The sequence below is a fragment of the Leptinotarsa decemlineata genome, unplaced genomic scaffold (genome assembly GCF_025532065.1).
Source record: "Leptinotarsa decemlineata unplaced genomic scaffold, Ldec_3_MD MMD2_tig00000199_RagTag_RagTag, whole genome shotgun sequence".
Taxonomy (NCBI): Eukaryota; Metazoa; Arthropoda; class Insecta; order Coleoptera; family Chrysomelidae; genus Leptinotarsa; species Leptinotarsa decemlineata.
Window position 1 is genome coordinate 8,418,165 of NW_027412544.1, and position 20,651 is coordinate 8,438,815.

At 32.3% G+C, this 20,651-nt stretch overlaps 1 protein-coding gene across 1 annotated transcript in view; it reads right to left on the reverse strand.

The window, feature by feature from the left end:
- THADA (Thyroid adenoma-associated protein homolog) overlaps positions 1–20,651 on the reverse strand; it is a 40,015-nt gene that overhangs the window by 3,723 nt on the left and 15,641 nt on the right. The window contains exons 12-19 of the mRNA XM_023155973.2: positions 20,010–20,142; positions 19,729–19,959; positions 17,972–18,232; positions 17,727–17,915; positions 13,053–13,204; positions 10,147–10,910; positions 449–587; positions 245–395 (exon numbers count right to left, since the gene is read on the reverse strand). Of these exons, the coding sequence (XP_023011741.2) occupies positions 245–395; positions 449–587; positions 10,147–10,910; positions 13,053–13,204; positions 17,727–17,915; positions 17,972–18,232; positions 19,729–19,959; positions 20,010–20,142 (2,020 nt within the window). The remainder of the gene's footprint in view (positions 1–244; positions 396–448; positions 588–10,146; positions 10,911–13,052; positions 13,205–17,726; positions 17,916–17,971; positions 18,233–19,728; positions 19,960–20,009; positions 20,143–20,651) is intronic.

Below are 20,651 nucleotides of genomic sequence, written 5' to 3' on the forward strand. Positions count from 1 at the left end.
TTCGTTTACTGTGAAGCATTTAGTTACCAGGCAAGTGATTTTTTTATATAAAGATATAGAGAATAAATACCTAATTCAGATTTATTTCAATATTTTGAACATTTCTTAAAGATGTTCAGGTTGTTAAGGTCGTTTATAAGTACGAGGAAGCTATGTTATGCTTTCACATTATGAACACAAAATCATGAAATACCTTTGTACATACCAAGTTACTGTCATTTGAAGTTTACAGCATCATATTTACCTCAGAAGCATTATTTGAAGAGTCTGGAAAATGCCTACAGGCCCATGAAAATAAGAAACAAATCGCTCTTTCCTTCTGGAGTATTATTGTTGCTAAGGTGAGTAAATCTTCTCTTGCTTTTTCTGGAACAATTGGCAATCGCTGACTGTAACTAAAAATTCACATCCAGAAGATATATTATCGCCATGTTTTTATTATACTTACACTGTTGTTTGTGTACTACAACTGAGTGCAATTTTGATTTTTAGGATTGATGCAAAATTACTCATTGAATTTCGAACCAGCAACTCATCATCTTCTAATAAAACCATAACAATATTGAAAACCATTTGTAGCTCATCACCTATGGAAAAAATAAATGTGTCAGAATAAATAACTAATCCTAAAAAACATTTCATAAAAAAGATGCCCCAGTTGTAAGGTAGATTATTTCACTGATTGACAATCCAAATTGAAAAGAATGAATAAAATATTTAACATAACTAGGAATAAATATAATAAACTAAAAAGTAACAAGCAATCAAACTTTATTTGATGCAGAGATATCTAGTTGAAAAAAATTGTGAGGAGTGTTGTGAGCTGTCTGACTAGTCTATTTTTTCTCCGGTAAACTCTGTATGAGGTTCCAGTATACTGTGTGGATGGAAGAAATGCAAGATGGGCTTATTAAATTTTTGCCCAATCTCTTTCATGGCGCCTATTCCAACAATCTTGTTTTCTATACTAGTTTGTACATTTCCCTTGTTGAATGTTTATCATATTCTTTTGGAAATAATGTGGATTGTCCATAGACTGTTTGCCTCCTATGAACCGAGCCTCACATTCTCATTAAAACATGACAAGCTGTTTCTGTTTTTTGTTGCATTATCTGCAGATCAGGTGTCATCTCAGTGGACCAATATCCAGTGAGTAGTCCTGTAATTGTTCTGAGCCGATCCCTGCATTTTAAAGCAGTTCTTTCCATCCCTTTAAACAGTCTTTTTATATAAAGATTTTTCCATGTATGTTCCTAGGTATATTTTCCCTGTTCTCTATATTTTTTACAGACCCACTTCCCAATCTGGTTCTGTACCAAAGATTTTGAGACCTCCACAGCTGGTTCAGGACCTATTTATGGAGGTATGATCCGTCGTGGCAGTCAATATAGAGTCAATCTATTCCTGTCCGTCAGTTTTCTCAGATCTTCACGGCATTCCCAGATCAGTTTCGATGTAAATTTTGGGATCCTTGATGCCACAAGGACAGCCTGGTTGTTTGGCATATGGAGCCATAGATCATTACCGGAATATTCAGAAATTGATGTTTTGCAGATGACTCTGGCAAAACATCAAGTGTGCTACATTTTTGGAAAGGACATTTTAAGCTATGTTGAAATATGCAGGAATATACAGGGAGTCTCATCAAAAAAAGTTTTCCATCAATAACTATTGATATCTCATTTGAAAAAATCAGTTTTTCACACCATTGAATTCTACTTAAAAAACTGCTTTGGTAATGTTTTCATAGAAACAAGAACTTTTTGACTGAAAAAATTTACAGCAACTTTTTGAAAATGCAAATTTTCAAAAAACATGCTTTAACTCAGAAACAATGATAAATATCAATATGCGGTTTTCACCATTAAGTTTGTCATAAAATTTGACCCACAGACACAGCCATCAGTTTTCATCTATCTAGTTTGAAAACAGGGGTTGCCCTTTAAAATTTTCCAATTTGGCTCACTCTGTACATATCAGTTTGTTTATTCTGGAACAAACTAAAAATTGTGAAACAGTAAAAGTTACGATAAATTATATATGAAATAATAGAACCTTCTTTCTATTTTCCTTAATCACCAACTCAGAAATAATGTCATTCTACGGTTAGATCATTAAATTCACTGAAGTTTTTCAATTTCAAAATGTTCATTATAATAATATTTATTGGAACATCACAAGTTTTATTACCAAAGATGAAGTTCACTATATTCCTAAATTTTTCCTATAGAATACCACAGAAACATGATTTCATAGCTGTATTTTTAATATTCTAAAATGTGTAGCTGCCCTATGGGAATTGGATTTTATATTTAGAAGGCTTTTACTACTTTTTTTACTTTTATTTTTTTTACTTTTACTACTTTTTTTACTTTTATTTTTTTTACTTTTACTACTTTTTATTTGATGCCCTGCAGACTCATTATAAAATGTCTGTTTTACATGATAAATCGCTTGATACAGTTGTTAATAAGGCCTGTGATAAAAATATCTGAATAATTGATTGACTCTGGAAGTTACAAAAAATAGCCTGAACAGACTAAACATTACCTATTGTTGTAAAATAACTATTTTAGATGTAATCAGCTTGTATAACGACAACTATTGTTCAATTATTGTTATTCTTGTTTGTCAATTTGACTTGTCACTATTGTACATTTTGTAGTTAATGTGATGAAATAAACTTACTTACTTAATATCTATTTAAATACATTTTCTGTATTAAGACTTGCTACAAATGTAAACTTACATGAACGTAGTCAAATAAAGTATGCCTATGTCTGAATCATGCCCGAAAGAAAATAACGCCGGCCGCCACTGGTAACGATAAACCAAACGTGACGTAGCTAAGAGCGCGTGAATGCCCAATGTTCCCTGCCGCTCTAGAAGCAGCGAGAATAATGCTACCGATTTCGACGGAACTTCGGCGACATTTCTATGGTATTCAATGACAGATAGATAGATACATTTATTTCAACAGAGTATTTTATAATCATTCACAGGAGTGGCAGAAAATTTTTGTCTGAGAAATACGTCAAAAGGAAAATTGTAAAGATATCAAATATGTGTACATATAAATCTAAAAATGAAGCATTCAAGTTTCAAACACGATTACAAACATATTAAAATGTGCGTCATATTGCGCATGATTACTGAAAGTAGAGATAATTTCTATAAATACATAGCGCAATTTTGAATAAAATTTTGTTTCATAAATTTCCACAGGCCAGAAAATATTCATCAGTATTGTAGGGCTCCAGATTATATAAGAATTTTCTTACAGACTTCAGAAATCTGTTAGCAACGACAATATCTTTTATGTTTTTCGGAAGATTATTATAAAATTTCATTCCAGCGTAGATAGTGCTACGTTCATATAGGGATTTTGCATGGATGGGATATGAGAAGTCTTTTTTTTTGTCTTGTCTCGTAAATATGCGTTTTGCGATGTATGTCAAAATGGCCTGGATGATTGATAATAAATTTTATCGATTCATATATATAGATTGCTGACACAGTAAGTAGTTTGTTGATTTTAAAGGCTCCTCTGCAGGAATCTCTTGTATTTATATTAAAGATTATTCTGATAATTTTTTTTTGACATAGGAAAACTCTATTAAACCCATGACATGAGCCCCAGATGATTATCCCTTGTCTCATAGCAAAGTAAAAATTCGCATAATATACTGCAACTAGTGCTTCAAGATCAACATTTTTTTTTAGAACTCTCATGGCGTATGTTACCGAGGATAGTTTATTGCAAAGGTTATCTATATGACTACTCCAACTTAAAGTGTCATCAATGTATATGCCTAGAAACTTCACTGAAGTATTACAAATGATTTTTTGATTGTGCATAATTATGTTTTGTGGTGTTTCTATACTGTTATTGACTTTGAACATGATACAATTTGTTTTTCCATCGTTCAGAACTAACTTATTCTCTAAAAAATAATCTTTGAATTGTTCTATTATTTTGCTACCTTTTTTTATAATATCAGGTAAGTTCGCACCTGTTAATAGAAGATTGGTATCATCAGCATAATTGATCATGTGAGCAGTGTTTATATCTGCTATAACCTCATTAATATCGTTGATAAATATAATAAATAATATTGGACCGAGAATACTACCCTGTGGGACACCCATAGACACATCTAAAGCATCAGATCTTGCCGTTTTGTCTTTTTGATTCAGTTCTACTATTTGCTTTCTATTTTTCAAGTATGAATTGAACCAGTCGTACGATTTTCCACGAATTCCATATTTATAGAGTTTCCATAATAAAATGTCATGATCTATGCAATCGAAGGCTTTAGATAAATCCATGAAAACTCCACATGATAGATCTCCTTTGTCCATTGCTTCTAGGACTTCATTGCTGAGATACATCAAAGCAGTTTCAATTGACTTATTTTTCAGATAGCCATGCTGATTATTAGAAAACATTTTGAAGTTTGTAAAAAATTTGACTAATCGATTTACCATTGCTATTTCAAAAATTTTTGATATACATGTTAAAAGACTGATTGGCCTGAAGTTGGAAATGTCCGACTTATCCCCTTTTTTGTGAAGTGGTTTCACTATCGCTATCTTCAGTTCATCTGGAAAAACTCCTTCCTCAAAAGATTTATTGATCAGGAAGGTCAAAATACATACAATCTCATGAGCACAGCTTTTCAGTAAGTGTATGGGTACTTCATCAATACCTGTGCTTCTCTTGTTTTTCATTTTGTTTATTATTGAGAGTATCTCATCTTCTGTGACAGGGTTCAAGAACAGAGTGTTGCTGTAAAAAGCTGTAGATCTTTCAAAGCCACTCACCTTACTAATATCCTTCTGTGTAGACAAGAGTTTAGGAGCAGATTCGATGAAGTATTTGTTGAAGCTATTGGCTACCTCGCATGGATTATCGTATTCAAATTGTACGGTTTGGGATGCACCTGTCACTTCTCTAATAATTTGCCACATCGTTTTGGATTTATTATCCGACTCAAAAATTTTATTTTTATAATAGTCATATTTTGCAGATTCCAAGTGATTGATGTACTTTCTCTTTATCTCCTTATATGCATTTTTATAATCAGGATCAATTTTAGAAATGGATTGATAAAAGACAAGTTGGTTTTTCATTTGTGTAATCTCAGGTGAATTGAAAACTTTACTTTCAATACGTTTCTGGTGTTTATGCGTTTTTGGAAAGTGTTGATCAAAGTAAAAATTGAAAGTTTTACTGAAATTTGAGAAAGCTTCTTTTGTATCTTTCGCACTGTATACGTTTGTCCAGTTTTCGGAAATTAGGTTTGTACAAAATTCACTTATTGATTGGGAATCATAATATCGTCTCTGAACTTTTGTTGCTGATTGGGTTTTGTTTAAGTCACATAACAACACTTGCGCTGAGTGATCAGATATACCTGTTTCAATAACTATCCCTTTTTTATCACCTTCGAGATTCGTAATTATGTTATCTAGGCAGGTACTGGAATGGGAGGTAACCCTTGTTGGTTTGTTGATGGTTAAAATGGAATTATAAGTAGCTAACAGATTTATGAAATCTTTACAGGTATTGCTTGTAAGAGAAAGGGTGTCTATGTTAAAATCACCTGCTATAAAATAAATACAGTTTTTTCTATATAAAATATCTAACATGGTCTGAAATTTAGTTATAAACAATTTAACTTCACTTGATGGGGACCTGTAGATGCAAACTACATTGAACTTAATTTCACCCATTTTACAGGCTGCACTGGAGCACTCAAAAACATAGTTTTGAGCTAAGGCGTTCACTTCGTCGATTGGACTGCTAACGATCTCCTTGGATACATATACAGCTGAGCCTCCGTGTTGGCCTTCTCTTCTACAATAGCTAGAGACTTGAATGTAATCTTTGAAATTGTAATTCTTGATATTATGTTGTGATTGCCAGTGTTCTGTAATGCACACTACAGGACAATTCAGATCTTCAATGACCTTATGCATCATGTTGATGCAATTTCCCAAAGACTGAACATTTTGATGCATTTTGATGCATCAAAATGCAATTATGCAATTATGATTCCATTCCAATAATCCAACATCCTCTGGTTTTTAATAGTGTTGGATTAGTGAGATTCTACTGTACTTTCAATCATGAATATTGAATTATATGGAAATCACTTTCATTATTCAGTTTGTATACCCAAAATTCGTAATAGATAATTTGAAATATTGAATAGAAGTGACAGATATTTAATGATAATCAATATTGAAACTTGTTAATGCAATATACTGTAAGATTTTCATAACAGGTTCACCAAAAACCTTTCTCAACCAGTAAATTTCCTTTGACATGAAAATCATTGCAAAATCCTTAAAACTTTAAGCTTTGAGGATTCTGCAATGATTTTACCGCTTGGCTTTCAAACATCGGTTCACTCATCAAGAAGGAATAGAACTGTTTTTCAAATTGTGCGAAATTAGATTGAATTTACTTGAAAACCTACGATATTATTCGAGTGAATGCTGCAGGTTCTCTCAATAATTTTTGGAACTTTTATGTCACTTTGTGACATGCATTAATGGTTCGTCTTTACAGTTCTTCCAATGAGTCAGAAGGAGTCACTTCTTTTTGTGTTTGAAGGACTAAAAATCGGGTGATTGAGGTCACTCAATTGCATCCCTTCGTCCTATCCAGTGACCTCTGAACCAATTTTTTGAATAAATAAGCACACTTTCTGAATACATTACCGTAATTTGGGGTGACTTCGAACGTGTCCGGTGAATTCGAGCACTTGGCTGTTTTTTACAATTTTCCCCCTTTGGAGCGAAATATTCAAGTATTGCCCACTGGTTTTTTGTTAACCGAGAGGAAAAAGTCGAGTGGATACTTTTGTGAAGTTCAGGTGTTTATTTAATGATGAGTATAACATGTTGATATGTGAATCCCGACGGCTCATTTATACATTTCTCGATACGTCGCAAACAAGTTATAGTAATTTTGATTTGTCACTTCGTACCAACTTTAAAATTGGTTTACATGATCATTCATATGTTGTCGAGAACTGTTATCAATTTCATCACGATATTACGAAAAGTGGATTTTTCAGAAATTATTAAAGGAAATGTTTCACTTACAGTGGGGTCAATTCGAACATAGTACGAAAATACAAAAAACGGCTTGGCGGCGTGCAGTATAGAAAGGGCAATGACTGCCGTGAAAGACAAAAAAAATGACATATAGAAGGGCTGCAAAGGTGTATAATATACCAATTGCTACACTGGGCAATAAAATAAAGGGAATCCACCCAGCAGCTCTCGGAGGACAAACAGCTCTGAATGAGGAAAAAGAACTGAGCCTTTCACGAGGAATACAGAAGGCGGCAGAATGGGGGTTCCCTCTCACCAGAGCAGATATCCAAGTTTTGGTCAAACAGCTCCTGAAAAGTAAGGGAAAATAAAAACTTTCAAGGATAATGTGCCTGGTCTCGATTGGTTTTACAATTTTTTGAAGAGACATCGTTCATTGACTGAACGTATCTATCAAAATATAAAGGGTTGCCGGGCCTAACTGAGCCCAGTCGTTTTTGATGACTATTTTGACAACCTATCACGAACCATCGAAAATGTCCCTCCATCAAACATTGTGAATTATGATAAGACCAATCCTACAGACGATCCAGGTAGAGCAAAAGTGGTTTGTAAGAAAGGAACAAAATATGTCAACCGCATATTGGACTCAAGTACATCAATAATGTTAGCCGTCACTACTTCAGGAAAAGTTTTGGCAACATATGTCGTCTACAAGGCATCCCACTTATATCCCACTTGGACAGAAAATGGCCCTGATGATACTGTCTACAACAGGACTAATCTTACTATTCGAGTGATATAATTGTGCAAGCAGAATAATATTGAGTTCATCCTTTTACCACCCAATGCAACACATTTACTCCAACCATTAGATATTGCCTTTTTTGCTCCGTTCAAAAAAATTTGGCGGACAATTTTGACAGAGTGGAAACAAAAAAATAAAGGGGTGCTGTCGAAATCAGAGTTTCCAAAGTTGCTGAAGAGACTTTTTGATGAGGCTGGAGTTGATGCTGCAAACAATGTAATATCAGGATTCAGAACCTGTGGAAATAGTTCCTTGCAATCGGGATAGTGTTCTGAAGAAAATACCTAAACCTACTGAAGAACAAATAGCGCAACAGGAAAGGCAGGTTGATATTGATCAGTGATGGTCATCGACATTCGTCAACTTCATGCAACAATCAAGAGCTCTAGAAAATAAACAAGCAGTGAAAAGAGGCAAAAAATTGATGTTGCACCAGGCAAAGGTATAACGCCCTGTTGAAAAAAATACTGCTGAAAAATTTTCTTCTGAAGATGAGGTAGATCACCCACATGATTCTATTTTCCAATGTGAGAGAGAGAAAGACGACAAAAATGTTGCCCCGACTGATGCATCATCGAAAGAAAATTTAGAAGGCCCTATTCAGAATTTGAAGACAGATGATTTTGTCCTGGTTAAGTTTAGCTGCCCCAAAAATATGGATGAATATTATTTTGGCAAGATTACGGAAATTTTCAATAACCAGCCTGATCTCATTTTGATAGATTTTCTGAGACATAATAAAACTGAAAAAATTAATTATTTTCACTATCTGGATGTTAGGGATGAGTCTCTGGTGAATACAAAGGACGTTATAATGAAGCTGAAACCACCAACGGATCTCAGAAGGAACAGGTGATTATTCAAGTGTTTACCGAAATATTATATTATTGAATAAATTTTCATGTGTACCTATTTATATTTTTGATTATTTTGAATAAATTTTGTTTTTATTTTCACATTCTGATCATTAGAGAAATTTATTTTATTGGAACAGTTGGGCTCATATTTGGCTAAGTGCCTTTTTCCTCATTGAAATTGTTCGAATTAACCCTTTTAAGAACTAAAATTTGAATTTTCATGTACATTAGAGCCCTGTTCAAATTGACCCCACACATAGGGGTGAATTCGAACAACTTTTACAAATGAAAAAAAAAATGTCCCTATATATATATTTCGAACATGCTTTCTTTACAGGTTAGAAAAAGGTTCGAAGAAGCTAATTTATTTTTTTCATATTTTTTCGATGATGTGCATGATAGTTATATTAAAAAAATCTCGAAAAGGCGTTCGAATTAATCCCAAATTACCGTACTTGAAACATTACTCTTTAAATATGCAAGATCATTGTTTATATTAGTGACAACTTTGTTGACAACATTTTGGATTGTATTTGATACAAATTCTCCGATTCATTTTTTTCACAAACAAAAGTCACAGAGCTCTTGAAAACATATGTAACCTTAGTGGCTGCCACTGACAAAGCTGAAAATTTTATCATACATAAAAAAAACAATTTTAACAAACGAACTCTCCAAATCCTGTTATTTAAAAATCTTGTTAGTTTTTGCATACCTCGTACAGTTAAGGAATTTGACACAGCTGGACTATTTATAAAATTATTATTATTATTTTTGTCGACAGATTTCAGCGGAACTATGTTTTGAGGATTTCATTTCAATGTGGATAAATTAGTTTTTGTCTTATGAATGGTGTATATGCTTATTTTTTTAAATATTAAAATATTGTAATAGTGCCCGATTTGCCATAAATTTACATTTTATTTGAAGTGGTCAATGAACTCTTCTATATTCTAAACATCCCAGAAAGAATCTGTACTAACAAGTACACCACAATGGCATATAAGAGTATAGAATATTGTTTTGATGAGACCCAAAAGCACTTTTTCCGTATATAATACTATGAATTAAACTGCATTTTATACATTACCTACTTTTACTAATCAAATGCATTATTTTGTTGGTAATGATCCAGAAAAACGTATTTCAAATTGTCTAATATTTTTTTTAAAGTGTAACTAGGATATATCAATATCTTTCAACATTTCGGAGGGCCGACCACCTGGGCACCCTTTCCATATGAGACACTGAGTATAGACAATATTGTTAGAATGGGTTTCATGAAAAGATGGCAGACAAAAGCAATGAGAAATGAAAAAGTGAGACAGCTCGACAGCTCCAAGCCGATAAAAAAGCTAAAGTCGCTTACAAAAACCAAATTGATTAAATATTATAAATATAAATATTCCTTACCCACTAGAATTGGATCTTCATTACAATATAAAATATAATTTTTCCACAAGAAATCACACACAGCTAGTCTTCTAAAATCACTGGCAGCGGGAGATGCTGATTCAACTAACACTTTTAATAGTTGATCATACCTCAGCACACTATAGTCCAGTTGCAATAAAAAAGTGCTTATACAACTAACCACAGCACTAATAAGCTCTTCATTATCACAGTTACAAAATGTTATTAAACTATTGAGAGTCTCTTGTTTGCTTAAATTTAAATATTTGATGACGCACGGATAATAATTAACCAATAAAAAAAGTAGAACTCGATCTTCACTTTTTATGTAATGCGGATATTTTACCTCCTCAGTCAGAAAGCCCTTCAAATACTGATGCATGCTTGTTAACATTTTCGTCACAAGTGGTTTTTCAAAACTATTCACTAAAGTCACTATTTCTTGAGGCATCTGGAACTCTTCAGTTTCATATAATGCATGTTTGAAGTCATGTTGAATTTGATTCAAATATATTAATAATTGAAGACAAAACCGTTTCATTTCAAAGTTATGTCCATATAATTGACAAATCAACTGATTTGTGACAGTTGGATATGTAAGGTCAGTTTCTTCAAATTTATTTACAATGATGTATAAAAGTAGCTCCAGTCTTCTTTGGGGATATTTGCTCTTTGCAGTTAACGCTACTTGGTTCGATGTTATTTGCCTTGATAATATTTGTACAATGGTTTTAAGCATCTCCAGATCATCGTAACTTCTATATCTGAAACAACAGGAAAAAATTGTATCATTTATAGATGATAAATTTATCTGTTTATTGTATTCAGTCAGAGCTTTTTTGTAGTCTTCCAATTAACTTAAACTTTAAGCTCTATTGAAAAGTTGTTTACCCTGAGAACAAGTAAAGTGAGTAAACTAAACATCTTGATGTGCTCCTTACAGTAGCCATTTTATTTCAAACCTACCCCACTTTCAAGCATATTCTTCCACAATCAAATCACTTGAGTTAAAAGATGACTCACAACATATATTAAGTGTTACTAGTTCTTTTTCACCCAAAACATGTCTAAGGTTTTGAACTGATCATCCAAGAACAATACTGCCGAATTTTGTAAAAAAATTGTTAGTGTTACTGTTTATTGGATGTAAGACTCTGATAATGGTCCTTCCAGTTATGATGGTTACATATCATTTAAAGCTGATTGGCATTTCAATCAAATTATTCATAACTTTCTCAGATGTTTTATTCAAGTAAAACTTTAATGTGATATTTTCACTGGACAGTTTACGAAACAGCAACACATGTCAATGCCTTCCTCACGTGGTTTCTTATGACTAAATTTAACTTAATTTATGCTTTATATAATAACAATTTGAATGTGACCTTCTCCTTATGAAATGACTAATAATTATACCTGCGTTTAGGTAAAAGCTAATTGAACATTTTTTAACATCATGAAAGAAAATGTTACCAACTCACTAAATTGTCATGTCATTGTAACTACCGATTTCCACATTAGAAAATAGATTCAGAAGAAGAAAAGAATTCAATTCTATTTGGTCAATCAGTGAATTTACAGAATTCTCAAAACCTACTCAAATCTCTCTCTACGAAATGTAATACTTCATAGCCTTGGTTGAACTCATGCTGCTCTGTCAAAAGATGATTTGCAAATGTGGAATTGGTCTTCACATTCAAGAAACTACTCGTATGTTCTTTTATTCTTTGGAAAAAAATTCTCTTTGAGCAATTTAAAGTTTTGCGCAGGAACCACAAGTCAACTCATATACTCCTGATATATCCTACACCGAAGGTTCGTCTTTAATAAATTTGCTCAAATTATTATCTGGAAAGCCACATCCAAGTCAGTCCTTTTCAAACAATGAGCGATATTATTGTTGGGAGCACCAAAGTATGTCAATGTCCTATGATGCTTATTATTGTTTATTGAAGTGGGATAGATCTGTTGAATGGCGTGTTTCGCGGTTTTTTGGAAAGAATGGAGTTGACAATCTCCACCTTGTCAAGGTTGTTGACAGCGATTTATTTGATAAAATTTAGTTCTTTCTGAAAATTTACTTTTCGATAGGGGAATATTCAATAGTCTGTGAAACATACTATTAAGAGCTGCTACTTTATTTCGATAGGGATATGTTGAGGAATTATGTATGCCAATGTCCGGATAATCGTATTGCGGTTTTGTAAAATGTCCAGTGAAAATATCACAATATAGCATTACATCAAGTATAGGCCAATTCCATCATATATTATCAGATGTTATCAATCCATCATCACAAACAAAATAGTTATAGTTAATGTCATAAAAATACAAAATAAGCAATTTTGTTGCCAAAATTGGTCATCTTTGGATGAAATGAAAGATAGTACTAGAAATAAAAAGTGTTTTTAATCCTAATGTAGAGAGAATTATAAGTTATTTCTGGTAATTTAAGTTTTTTTCAAAATATCATATTTGACAGTGTCTGATGTTCTAGATAGATCTCGAAATATCCCAGTAGGGCACTTACTTCAATGCATGATATTTTCTTATAAAAATTGCTGTAGTGGTGGATTTTTCGAAAAGGTCGTTGGTGCTGTTACTATTTATTAACTAATTGAAATTAAATTCTTGAAAAAATTCTAAAATTTTCAATCCGAACAAGATCTTGTATATATTGATTATATTGAAATGATAACTACTTGTTGACATACTGAAATATTCTAAATCTATAGTGTACAAAAATACTTTAATGACACCTTTCAACAATTTAACAATCATCCAAGTAGATAAAAGGTACTCTATATTATAAAATCATCTTAAGAGGAACATTCACGAAATGTTTTTGATAAAATAAAAAGTAGTAAATATAAAGGAAAAATTTATGGTTAAGAAATGTTACTTACTTCATCAAGAATAACATCACGACTTCCATGTAGAGGGAAACAGTCATGTGGCTAAATTTTTTGCCAACATACTGCAGTAAGTGAACACTATTGGCAAGATATCTTGTTAAATGTATTTCACCGATATTACTGGATTTCAAAATATGATATACCTGCGAAAAAAAAAATCATGTGTTTCATAGAAGAGAAGGGGTGAATCGAGAATATTAAACCACAGAGAAAGATCAAAATCTATATTTGTGTGACTATTCTTGTAGATGCAACTATTGATTTGGTCGTATTACTGTCACCACTTGATAGCCTTCATTAGTCTATATGCAAATATCAAATTACCAGCTCTAATTGACAGCAAAATTATTTTTAAAATCTTCAAGAATAATCTGGTTTGTAAAGAGAAACACATGTTTACATGTCACATTATAGTAAATTACGTTTCATAGTGATATCACAAACTAGATACTATTAGGGAGAATATTCGTATTCTCATTTCATTCTTCGGTTGATCACAGTGTAGTTTTTCGTCTCTTGCCAACATGAGTTAATAGCAAACTATAGAATACTACTCTCTCTTCCCTGCAATACCAGTCACCCAGCTCACCTAAATGTCGCTTATCTTTTTGATGTGAAAGTTGCATATCAAAATAAAAATGCGGAACAACTTTTTAAGAAAATTTCATCAGTTCCGGATTCATTATGTAAAAAAATCGCAGAGGATCGTCCTCGAGTCCAAGCAGTAGCGAAAACAAGATTGAAAAACTCGAGCAAAGGCTTAGAATACTTAAAAGGAAATTCAAACGCAGAAATGTATCCGTTTCGAAATTAGAGACAGATAATACATTCCATCTATCTATATATCTATCTAATAAGGGAACAGGTTTAGTGTGAACCCCAGCAACCTAATCTTTGACGGATTGTATGCTTTGCATAAAACAATTTTCCTTTCAAATTTTGGATGTTCTCTCTGATGTTTTCATGAATCATTGTCGAATTCAATCATGCAACCACTCATATTTTCCAGATATGTTGCTTTGACTAACTGTACATTATTTAATTAATTTTTGAGAAATTTGGACGATGAGATTTTTCAATTATAATGGGGAGGGTTTGTTTGAAGAGAACTTAAATATCGTCCACCAAATTGATTGTGTTCTGATTTGGTCAGAGACAAACTATATTATTACTATTCAGATATACTGGATTTTGATGACTGTATGGATCATCTCCTTATCGTCAACATTTGGTTTCACTATAGATTCTACTTGATTTCACTATAGATTCTACTGTGTATTCATCCCCCTACTAGTTTATTTATTTGTTTATCAACGGAAGTCCTCCAGTTTATACAATATTGAGAACATTTGGAAAACTCCCAAAGAAAGAAAGAAAGCTAAAGAAACTGAAAAGATATGTAGAACATACACAGAGCTTTTTTCAGATACAAACTGGAAGAAAAAACCTTTTCGAAACAACTACTTTCACATGAGAACATTGAATTACACCAAATGACAGTGCTTTCGAAACAATCACTTTCATATGAACATTGATTTACACGAAAATCACTCTCTTCCATTCAGTTTATCCTACAAACATCTTTTATGCAATTGAAACAGATTCCGTTCATAAGAATAATATTTGTTTTATCAGGTCACTAATTGTTTGTTGCAATAATGACTTCTTCAATCTCCGAATTTCCCCAGTTTGTTGGCAGCCTATATGATGGTAAAATATACATGAGTTAAAAAAAAAACAAAACAGAAGGGCCTAGTTTCTGTTCCCTAGAAATCATCACAGTTGCTCCACATTTTTGACAAAGTAACGTTTAGATGAACAAAATGGCCGGTATAGCGGGGAAAATAGGATAAGATTCCATAGTTTAACTTTCAAGAAAGAAAGGTTTGAAAATACGCCTAAAAGACTGACAGTACCTAAGTTTGAACATAGTTCTTCTTACACTTTTTTGAATTGTCAATATAGTTGAGATGCGGTATTACAAAACCCCCAGAATATTATACCAAACTTTGCCGATGACTCGAAATTTGCTGCATACATTATTCTTAATGACTTTTTGTTGAGATAACTACTAATAATCCTTATATTGTAGCAAACTTGATTCAACTTTTTTCTAAAATTTACAATGTGGGTATGCCAGCGTAGGTGCTCATTGATAGGAACACCTAAAAGTATTGTTGATTATTGTACTTTCATTTCATTATTTGTTAAAATGATTCGATTTTGGTGTCTTGATTCATTTTTGAAGATATGTTAAGGTTGATGTGATCCCTGCTCTAAGATTGGATGAGTGACTTGTGTGACCACCTCTATGATATGTCATATGATAGGAATGGTAAGTTAAAAGGTAAGACCACTTAAATGAAATGAATAAAAACACTTTTGTCTAAATACCACTGGAAAATTTTATTTTACGACCAGTTTCGGGTTTGATCCCATTATCAAGTATAAAACTGAAATCTGAATTTGGAACATCGATTTTATAGAATTTTCAGGTATGCTGCAAGGTCAGGTATTTGAGAGACAGGATGCCAACTTAAAATACCATCCTGAAAATTCTAGGAGTTGTTAAACTCATAAATTCAAGAGAGGAGACTTACATAAATCAAGTTCCTCGTTTAGGGGTATATATTTCTGGTTTCTAATTGATTTGTTAATTTCCATGGCCTCCAATAGATTCATTTTTCTCCCTTTATTACATATATGTAGGATTTTGAGGTTATCTTCTTGAAGATGTTCGTACATTGCAGATTTGTTGTCCAAACAGACGTGTTCAAGCAGTCTTATTTCAAAATGTCTACCGGTTTGGCCTGTATATACTGCAGAGCATTCGCCACACTCTATTCTATATATACCTGACTTTTTCATTCTATCCCGTTTGGGGTTTGCATTAAACAGGATTCTACCTAAATTATTATTACTTGTGAAAGCTGTTGAAATTTTGTATTTGTTTAATGTTTATTTAATGCAATGGAGAAAATGAATCTGTTGTAGGCCATAGAAATTAACAAATCAATTAAAAACCAGAAACATATACCCCTAAACGAGCGACTTGATTTATGTAGGTCTCCTCTCTTGAATTTATGAGTTTAACAATCCCTAGAATTTTCAGGATGGTATTTTAAGTTGGCATCCTGTCTCTCAAATACCTGGCCTTGCAGCATACCTGAAAATTCTATAAAATCGATGTTCCAAATTCAGATTTCAGTTTTATACTTGATAATGGGATCAAACCCGAAACCAGTTGTGAAAAAAAATTTTCCAGTGGTATTTAGACAAAAATGTTTTTATTAATTTCATTTAAGTGATCATGAATTACCATAAAGTAAACAAGTCATCAATCACACATATTAAAAGGTAAGACCTCGTTAATTCTTTGTTTGCATTCTCTGGACTTTTGAAGATTGCCTTTTGAATAGGGATGACAACTGGTTAACAGAAAAAATCATCTAACATGCAAGTTTTATAAAAAAAAACTTTATTATCAAGTTCAATGAATCCACTCAAAACTTGTGAATTATAGAGCAATATCATTTCGCTTTTCACATGTCCACAGACTGAACGCCAATGAACCATTGAATATTCTAGTATTCCCTTTCAACCCACATTGTCAAATAAATCTCCAGTCTCATGGTGTGGTCTCCTCATTTCTCTATAAAATCTGTTCTCAAAAATATGGGGAGTAATAAATATTCTCGACGCCAGCCTCGACCGACCTTTTCCCTTGTCGTCTAGAGTCTACCTGCCTGAGGCGAGGAAGGTCAACGAGCAATATGAAAGACAATTTATTAACGATAACACTTTGTTTTATATTTACATGTTTTCAACGTTCTGATCTCACATTAAATATTTCATCAAGATTGAATGTCTATATGCTCACTCACTCATTTATATATTAAAGTCTACTAAAAACTACTTTATATTTTATCCAAGAAGAGATGGACCCTATTACCTATGAAGAAAAGTGTCATCAGTCAGCTATGAGGTCGCTAACCCTAGCAGACCCAACATGCTACTACTTGCGACGAAGAAACACCGGTGCGTGCCTTGCGTAAACGAGTGTGAACTCCCAAGATGACCAGGAAGAATAGTCAACCCAATACTGGTCCCTTCTAGAGGCGAGTTCGCGGCCACTTATATATCAAAGTATACTAAAAACTACTTTATAAGGGTTTTTATAAAGTGTTCTCACCCAATTTCAAGTATGCATTTCAGAAACATAATAGTGCATATACTAAGTAGATCAGAGAGTTCTAAATTGTACTGAGGGGTAAACTGAAGTTTAGGTTAGGTTAGGTATGAATATAATTAATTGCATCATGCTGAACAATGTGATTCACTTATGGATAATAACTCTGTTGTATTTGTTATATTGTACTGTTATTATGAATATTACTTTTTTCATTATTTGTTGCCAAATGAATATAAAATTCATTATGGGCCAATTAAAAATGTTATTTTATGAAGATATCAAATAATTTATTCAATCTTTTATATTGATTTTCTATTTTTAGATTTCACATCTGCATGTCCTTTTTGACAGTGGAATTCCCAACATCTACTGTACAACAAGAAATATTGGCAACCACGTGAAGCAATGTTAAGTGTAATTTTTATTATCAACCATATCATGCTGTATTATTATGAAAATATTTGAATATATACCTGTAGTAAGAGTCCATGACATTCATTATCCTTAATATCAGGCTCCTTCAACCTTTCGAATGTATGATCTAGATGTTCCTCCATTTGATCATTTCTTATCAAGAGAATAGATGCTCTTGCAGCTAGTTCTCTTGTTCTATATACAGGATTTGACAGACACACTGTTAAGTGGGGAAGATATCGATCTAGCTGAAAAATAATGAAAAGTTATCATGAATTCACTATTGATGGACATCCTTCATTACCTGCATATCATATTCTTCAAAATGTCCCGGATATAATCTACATAATATCATTAAAACTGGATGCAAAAGAAGGCTGTCACTTTTTATACTCTCTCTCGCCAAGGTACTCATAAGAAACTTGAACAATTCTGGATATCTCATAAAGAATACTCTCACAGTCAATCTATTCTTCATGCAAACGTCTTCGGAATCTTGGGTTCTTTGGACGCCAAACATTCTGGTTATCAGTGCAGCATAGAGAAGGGTTGCAGAATTTCTGATCTATGAAGATATCGCAAAGTCATTAATTTATTTAGTTTTTTCTGAGCTTGTCGTGTTTTACAAAGATTTGGAGAAAATGGACAAGTCAGACGGCTCCCAAGTACCAAAACTCCTTTGTATAATATTTCAGCATAATGTATTGACAGTTGATCTACCAACATTCGACTTGAAAGGTAAAACTATAATACTTTAGATTACTTTTGACCAAATTAGTGAATGTGTATAGAATGAAGATATGTCTAATGTTTATAGGTCACTGAAGAATATTCTGCAAAAATCAATAATGGATCTTTTTTCTATCTCAATTTCAAACAATTCAACTTGATACCTAACTGATACCCAACTTAATCGTATGACTAGTTTTTTAGATAAGGGGTGTTGAAGTTGAGATGTGAGATTATAAAATATTTTGAAAACGGAATGAGATAATTCTAATTAGATACTAAGAATGATTTTATCCATCTATGAGGATTACATGTGCATATAATTACTTTTGGAATTACAAAAAACAAAACACGAAGAATGAAAAAAATGGGAAAAAGTGACAAGATATTTTGTTTAATTTGGGCATTATATTTAATTTATACAAGTTCGATAAAACAATGTCATACTGAAATTATATCCTATGAGGTTTAATGAGACTTGTTATAATCTTGTAATCTTAGTAATCTTGATAATGGAGAAAAATCCTTGAACAATTCTATGCTATTTAGGGTAAATATCAAAACAAATATTGTGTTCAAGAAAGCCGGATATACTAGAAACTCCAACAACTTGTTTCTGCACAGGGTAGATTACATGTTTTATTAAAAAATAGGTGGTCACTGCTAAAAATAAAAATGAACAAGTAATAAACAAATCAATTGATATATTTTTTATTTCTCATTTAACTTTTAATCCTCTTACTAACATTTCTCTTCCATGTAAATATTTCAAAATGAAGAAAACTGACAACATCCCTTTATTCTCCCTTAAACGGAATTCGAGATGTAACATTTAATATACTTACATTTAAAAGTCAATTTTCAGCAATTTCAGGGCGAAGATCAGCTATCTTACCAAATTATATAAAAATAAGCAGAATTTGCCCCTTATTCATTAGTCAGTTTCTAATGTCGTAATACATTTAGTTGAAACAGAGTACTTTGTAATTATTTCCGTTTACAATTATTAATTTTTTCTGTATTCTAAGGCTGTCTACACTTTTATTGAAATATATAGTTCTAGTCAACTATCAATGCTGTTGACATTTGCATAAACACACATTGAGAGAAAATAATCTTAATTGTAGCATGTGGAGAAAGTAATTTAATTTGATTCATTTTACATCAGAGGGTCCAATTCTATGCATCAAATAAATTCTATACCTTTTTCTAGAAAAACACGAACTCTTTTCAGGTTGGTATCCGCTTAATTTTCATTTGAAAAATGTTCAATAATTTTTTATTCAAACTTGATCTCCGTTTACAATTATAAATTAAATTTTGAATACTTACCCCCCAAGTTTCACTATTGAACCCTAATATTGCGATGATGACACCTTGAGCTATAAAGGGAGATACCATTTCACCAAGTCGACTGTGCCGAAACATCGCTCTCAATACATTAAGGCAATGCACTCTATATTCATTATTACCATGGTTGATGTTTTTGCACTTTTCCAAAAGAACAGTTATTGCATGATTGAATCGAGGTTTACTGAAAGTTGGTTCTGAACCTAATATCGCCTAAAATTTATAAATGGAATTACATAAAAAATAAGTTATCTTGTATTTACCAGGATTAAAAATGGTAGTCCCGCACTTCTCCTTGTTACACATAACTTAGAAGATTGTTTTTCTCCCGTGCATAAACGTAAGGCATCTTGGAGCCATAGTTTAGGAAGACAATTGAATTTAGGATTGGAAGACCTAAAAATAAAAACAATTTTCACGTGAATATTTCTCAGAAAACTTGACAAAACTGCCTTAGTTTACAAGTTTGTTAACTTAGGGATATTTTGTTGCAAAATTTGTAGAATTCTGCAACTACTTGACACTGAACTTGTAAAAATATTCAACAAATCTAAAAATATGAAATATGTTGGAGAAGCAAAATGTAAGCAAAAAACTTCGCTTACATTAATAAAAAAATTGGCAATGATAACTAAGAATTAATTGAAATTTAAAAAGTATATGATCAGGAATAGTTCGTAACGAAATCAAAAAATTGTATGGTCAATTACACAATATAAAAAATAAAATATTTATATCATTTTTAAACTGATTTATGCCATTTATACCTTTAAGTCACTAGGTGTATCATTGCAACGACTGTAAATCAGGAAGTCCTTTACCAGGAAGGTGTTTAATCTTGAAAAGTTAATATAATTTGTACTCACATGGCTCATAAGCACCAAAAGATTATGATAATGGCAAAT